Source organism: Alligator sinensis, unplaced genomic scaffold (assembly GCF_000455745.1).
Source record: "Alligator sinensis unplaced genomic scaffold, ASM45574v1 scaffold566_1, whole genome shotgun sequence".
Lineage (NCBI taxonomy): Eukaryota > Metazoa > Chordata > Crocodylia > Alligatoridae > Alligator > Alligator sinensis.
The window spans coordinates 2678627-2684927 of record NW_005842017.1 but is presented as its reverse complement, the minus strand read 5'-3'; the positions used below and the strand labels follow the sequence as shown (position 1 = coordinate 2684927).

Sequence of the window (6301 nt, the reverse complement as noted above, 5' to 3'; positions counted from 1 at the left end):
ATTGGCCTTGTTGATGGCCTCGTTACACTGCCAGCTCATGTTCATCTTGGAGTCAATTATGACTCCAAGATCCCTCTCTGCCTCTGAGCTGCCACTCCCTAACCTATAGGTGTGCTGGGGGTTGGGTTCCTCCTTCCCAGGTGGAGTACCTTACATTTATCTTTATTAAATTGCATCCTATTTCTCTCTGCCCATTGTTCCAACCTGTCCAGGTCAGCCTGAATCTGCTCCCTGCCCTCCGGTGTACTAACTTTGCCCCATAACTTGGTATCATCAGCAAACTTGAAGGGTGCCCTCCACGCCCTCGTCCAAATCGTTGATGAAGATATTAAATAATATCGGTCCAAGGACCAAACCCTGCGGGACCCCACTGCCCACCTCCCTCCAGGCCGAGAAGGAACCATCCACCGTCCACTCCACAGTCTGCTAGCTTCCCAATGAGGATAAGGTGCGAAACTGTGTTGAAGGCCTTCCTAAAGTCCAGGAAGATGACATCAGCCTTGGCTCCTACATCCAGGCAGTGTGTGACCTGGTCATAGAAGGCTACAAGGTTTGTCAGGCAGGATCTGCCTGTGACAAACCTGTGCTGGTTACCCCTCAGCATCGTTTCCCCTGCTGGGCCTGCACAAATGTGTTCTTTGATTATTTTCTCTAGCATTTTCCCAGGAATAGAGATAAGACTGACTGGTCTAAAGTTACCCGGCTCATCCCTTCTCCCTTTCTTGAAAATGGGCACCACATTGGCCCTCTTCCAGTCCTCAGGGACCTGACTGGAGCACCACGAGTGCTCAAACAGCTGTGCCAGCAGCCATAAATAAGTCTGGAACATGGCCCTCTCCCCCAGTCAGCAGTGCTACAGGTACAGTCTGGTGGGGAGGGAAAGCTGCAACCCTGTGATTCTGGGACTTCAGTTTAAATTTTGACCAACCAGCTGGGACTAGCCTATGAAATCCTGGATATATAGTCACCCTACTCTTAAGCCAATATTTGTATCCCTCTGGTCTCAGTTCATAAGCAACAGAAGTAGTACTGTCACCTAACTTGGAGGTCTTCAAGAGGAGGCTTGACAATCATCTGGCTGGGGTCATCTGACCTCAGTCCTCTTTCCAGCCAGGGGCACGGGGGTTGGACACAATGATCCCTTGTGGTCCCTTCTGACTCTACAATCTATGAATAGTCCCATGCCCCTTCCCCACCCCCCATCATAATATTACTGCTGTTATTTCCCTGCACCTCTCTTACCAGCGAGAAACTATATTGAAGTATTTTCCTCAGTGGAGATATTCTAAGTGTAGGAGTCATTTTACCATGTCTGGGATGCCAATTAAGTCATTCTTTTCTTTACAAACTAAAAGTTACACAAGGCAAGGACTAATACAGAGTTAACTGTTTTACTAGCAATGTACAGCAGCCCAGGAAATCTCACCTTGAATAGAAGGGCTACTGTAATCCTCAAAAGTCTGGCTAAGGTTAGGAGTATGACTAGAGTGCTTAATCCAAGTCATTTTTACAAACTAGACTATTTCACTGAAAGCACACACCTTTACCAATCTAAGGGCACAAAGGGCAATGACACTGCATAATTAATTCAGTTCTGTCTCATGAATGAACACAATGCAAGGGACTTGAAAACTGATACATGTAACTTTTCCTCCTGATTGCAATCCTTTACAAGATACTCAAGAGTTCTGAGATCTTAGGCAAACCACAATCTCAACATCAGATGTAAGCCATTTTCAAGCCCTAAGTGTCATCATGAGAAGGGATGCAATTGCCCCTTTGAACTTTCATATCTTGAATTTTAAAAAGGGTCTGGAAAACACTAGCTAGTTAGGATTTCACCCATCATTAATGTAGGAGTACATTGCACAGACAGCTAAGGTAACAGACGTGGTACCTTCAAGTTACGGACTGTGAGATCTGTGGACATAAAACAAACTAGAAAAAGTGAATAAAGCCATTTATTTATCAACATTTTTGGTAACTCAGAGGTCAAATCTTAAACATGGATGCAATATAATTAGGCACCAAGAGTTCAAGTGGCTCTGATGTCTGGCTGGCAGATAATTTCATGTAGGTGATGGAACTGCAAGGCCTAATAGTGACAAACAAAGGGGGAAAAGGTTACATTTATGCCCATATTTGTTTCTTTAGGATGTAAAAGGAAGGGCTGAACAATGTCCAACATGCTCCCCTGTTCACCTTGTGCCAGACACATTTTTCCTTATGTACAAGAAATCCAGGGTTTGTCTCTGGTTTTCTTAGAAGGCACTATAGAGGACTGGCATTTTATGGACACACACCTGCAAGAGAAACCTTATAAAACGTCAGTAGATGTTATTCACCCTGACAGAAATTAACAGTTTTAAGTTATCCCAATTGCCTGAAAAATACTTGGAAAAAGCTGTCAAGGTTTTAGCTCTCTTCCTTCTCTAACTCAAGGCTAGGATGGCTCTCAGTATGTAATACTTGGAAGGAATCTTTCAGGAATATCAGGGAGGGGACATTCTTGTTCTTTGTAAAAACAAGCAAATAAAAAACAAACCACACACCACAGTCTTCTGTACATTCCATGAAGCAGGAAAAGTAAACATTTAGATTCTCCAACTACTAATCATTTAAAAGGCTACAGTTCTGCTAATTCACAATTTTCAATAGAGATCTGGAGTTTGGAAAAACCTCAGTCCTCTTGTCAGTGTCCAGCACAGGTAAAAGATTTAACAAATTACCCACAATTCCCAAGCCTACTTGTATTCTACCCCGCTTGACTCGCCTGGTTCAGCTTGGTTTCTTAGGTATTCTAAGTCTTGGCCTCTTCATGCACTGGAAGCCCATCCATGTGACTGGTGTGCAGACAACTGGAAAGCATTTAGCTGTGAATAATTGCATCTGTATTATAAAATATAGCTTTGAACATCCAGTCATTTGCACTTCCTAAATAAGCTGCTCCAGCCAAACTTTCATCTCTGGAGAGGTAATGTACTGAAGGCACAATCTTACTGAAGAGTTAGTTTGCCTATTGATAATGGAGGCTGCATAGATATGAAGAAGGCATCATCTGAGGTGAGAGACTGAGCAGACCAACCTTACAGAACTCTTTACACAAAACAACTTCAAGTAGTTCTGGACAGCTTTAAATGCCCACTGCATTTCAGGGAACTTTCCAGCAGCTCCCCTGACAAAAGGGATAGCTGATCTGAGTGCAAGTCCTTGGCAGTAATTACCATAGATGGTTTGGGATTGGAGAGGTGTGTCACACATCTTCATCCTCTTTTCCTAAGAAATCCATCAAGGTTCCAACTTCTACAGGAATTAATAAATACTCCACTCCATCGACTCCCTGTAAACAGACACATGCACCATTAACATAATACCCTGGGAAAGAAAGAGCAAGGATGAATAGTACAATATGAGCCACTGCATAGATTCAATGCACTGACACGAATTTATTAAAAAAAACTAGACCTGCCTTCAGTGGGAGAGCAAATTCCGTGGATGAGGAAGTAAAAAGCAACACAGCTAGAGGACAGTCACAGCCTTCTGATGCAGAGTTTACTGCTAGAAAAATAGTCTACACCAGTGGTTCTCAACCTTTATAGAGTCAAGGCATTCCTCAAAAGTGTCAGCTCTTAGTTTTCACTCTTTTTGACTATGGAAAAATAAGAGCAGTTCTTCTGTTGCAAACAACTCAAAGACCACAACAGGTCAGATTGTTTTAACATTGATTCTTATTTAAAATTTCTGAGTTTAAATCTTGCAAATTATGTTGCACATTGAATAGTACAAACATTGTATGGCACCCTGGTTGAGAATCACACTACTTTACACAGTGCTCCAGGCTTCAAAGACTAAGCATACAACCTCACTGCTGGAGCTGGCAAGCAGTCACCTATTCGGCTTTAGAACCCAAATCTCTCTGAGTTATCCAAATTGTTCCTCAGGATCTTTGACTAATTGGGATTCTGAGAAATACCAGGAAGAGCTCTATATAACTAAGCCATGGTGCATGTCTTACAGTCTCGTTTCAATGCAAAGAATATTCAGATGCTATGTGCAGCTCCCTTCTTGGCACTGAGATCTGTGGACATAAAATCTCTGGATGTTCAGTCCTCTTGCATACCCACCCGTTATCCATTGGCAAGTCCAAAAATGTGACTAATACAGCAGCACCACCAGAGATAAGCTTCATTTTGTCTCAGCAACAAGCACATACATTAATAGGTCACCCACCAGCTGTAACAGTAGTTATGTTGGCTTCTTCCAACTTACCCGCTTGGTTCGAATGAGCTTGTGGTCCCTGAATTCTGTCAGCTGAGCCCTGAGAGTGAGGTCACTGTTCACAAGAAAGGCCTCCCGGCATTGCTGGTAGAAGTCTTGGAAGGAGAGCCCTGGGTGTGGAGGAGAGTTATTAAAAAATTAAACACTATCAAAAGCAGATTCTAAAGATAAATGTGATCTCTAGAGGGACAGAGTTGTTTCACCAACCCAACCCTGAAAAAGCAGATTCTTCTCCCAGTATTAAGCCTGCATCACTTGAACAAAACGAAGCAGTGATACTAAGATACACAATTTTAATTAACTTCTTCGGAAGAGAGGGAAGAAATCTCTTACTATAGTAGCCACCCCTCTGATCCAACTGAGAGCATACGTTCTACATTCTGGCCTATATTTCATACAGCTTTCTTCTAAGGATGCAGCCAAACCTAAGATGATTTTGTGAATTAGTGGTACATCTGATAGTTCCAGACCCTACATATACTAAAAGGAAACTTTCAGAGCACCTTAAATGTACAGGCCAATGCATTTTTCAATGCACAGCTCCTATTTTTCCTCCATCTTCCTCAGTTATAAGAACACCACTTGTATGCAAATTTCAGTGTGAGAATGAATATTAGCAGAGCACTCTGTATGAACCACTGTATAAGTGAGCAGGTTAAGAGCTTGCCACAGATCACACAGTTAGTCAAGGGGAGCACCGGGAATAGGAAGTCTCATCTCCCAACCTTCACTACTGGATGTTATGCAATAGGCAACTTCTGCTTGTGTGTTCCTAATGTCATATCAGGCTGCATGACAGCAGGAAAAGATTCCACAAATCCAGCTGTTTGTCTGGCTCTCTGTGAAAGGGCAGGGCATGCAGTCCAATGACTAGTACTGCTAAAATGATACTCTGCTGAAATGTTATCAGGAGCCACCGGCTCTGTAGTTTCCAGCAGATCTGCTGCTGACAACACCACCTACAGCAAAAGAACCCAACTTCCAACACAGCTAATCTGGCAATGCTGACACAGGGAAAGAAAATGCCACATGCAAGCACGTACCTGGGTAAGAGGGATTATCCTGGTTCTCCAGCTGGTACTGGGCCAGCAGTCTGAATATCCCCCTGGGGAAAAAAAAAAGGCCATGATAAAAATTAAGTCATTTCTTTTCTATACAAACAGGATTGTGTGCACACAGTGGCTGGACAGAAAGGCTTACTCTTCACATGCTGTTCATTTAAAGTAGTCCCATCTGAGCATCATGTCTTGGCTACTAGTTACTTGGAACCCAAGGTAAACATTTTTCAAAGTTGAGGCTTATCAGTACGCTGACTTCTCTATACACAAAGCCCAAATTAAGTTGGGTTCCCCATAGCCCAACACATAGCACTGAAGACTGCATTCAGTTCTTCTTTTATTACCCACTAAAAGCGAGATCTATAATGGCAATATTATGATACAAAACAATTCTGTGGTTTGTACACTGCACTGCAAAAAATACAAGTCATGGAACCTGTCATACAAGTCATGAAACCAACCTCCAGAGTTGGTATCTACAGGAGAGCTTTGGATTCTACAGCCATGACCAGCACTTCTAGGGAGGAGGCTTCCTGGGAGATGATGATCTTCATCTCTCTCCCAGAAGTAAGTATCTGTTCGCCCGCAGGTTGGCTGATCTCCTCCAAAGAGCTTTAAACTAGGCTCGACTGGGGTCGGGGAACCGGTGGTCAAAGAGAGCCCAGGGTTGGTAAACCACAAACAGGACGCCAGATCACACCAGATAAGTATTAAGGGGTTGGTAAGCCATAAACAAGGCACCAGACTACACCAGGTAAGTAATAAAGGGAACACACGCCATCAAGGCACAGGGGCACCAAGAGCCCCCTTTGGGGGACTAAAACGTCTTTATACAAATGCCAGGAGTATGGGGAACAAGCAGGAGGAGCTCGCACTCTTGCTTGCTAGCACCCAGTATGACCTAGTCGGACTAACCGAGACATGGTGGGATTCTACACACGACTGGGCGGTAGGCATTGAGGTGT

The 6301-nt window shown here is 43.5% G+C and overlaps 1 protein-coding gene across 5 annotated transcripts in view; it reads right to left on the bottom strand.

Moving 5' to 3' along the window:
* ORC2 (origin recognition complex subunit 2) overlaps positions 1 to 6301 on the bottom strand; it is a 32540-nt gene that overhangs the window by 3346 nt on the left and 22893 nt on the right. For 2 of the 5 annotated variants that reach the window (XM_025202221.1, XM_014519235.2), the window contains 4 exons: positions 5322 to 5383; positions 4270 to 4388; positions 3225 to 3340; positions 1944 to 2873 (listed from right to left, as the gene is read on the bottom strand). In XM_025202221.1, coding sequence (XP_025058006.1) covers positions 3254 to 3340; positions 4270 to 4388; positions 5322 to 5383 — 268 coding nt within the window. In that variant the 3' untranslated portion in view covers positions 1944 to 2873; positions 3225 to 3253. Of the gene's footprint in view, positions 1 to 1943; positions 2874 to 3224; positions 3341 to 4269; positions 4389 to 5321; positions 5384 to 6301 lie in introns of those variants that run through there. The other 3 variants (XR_003093685.1, XM_025202222.1, XM_025202223.1) reach the window with 3 other exon arrangements.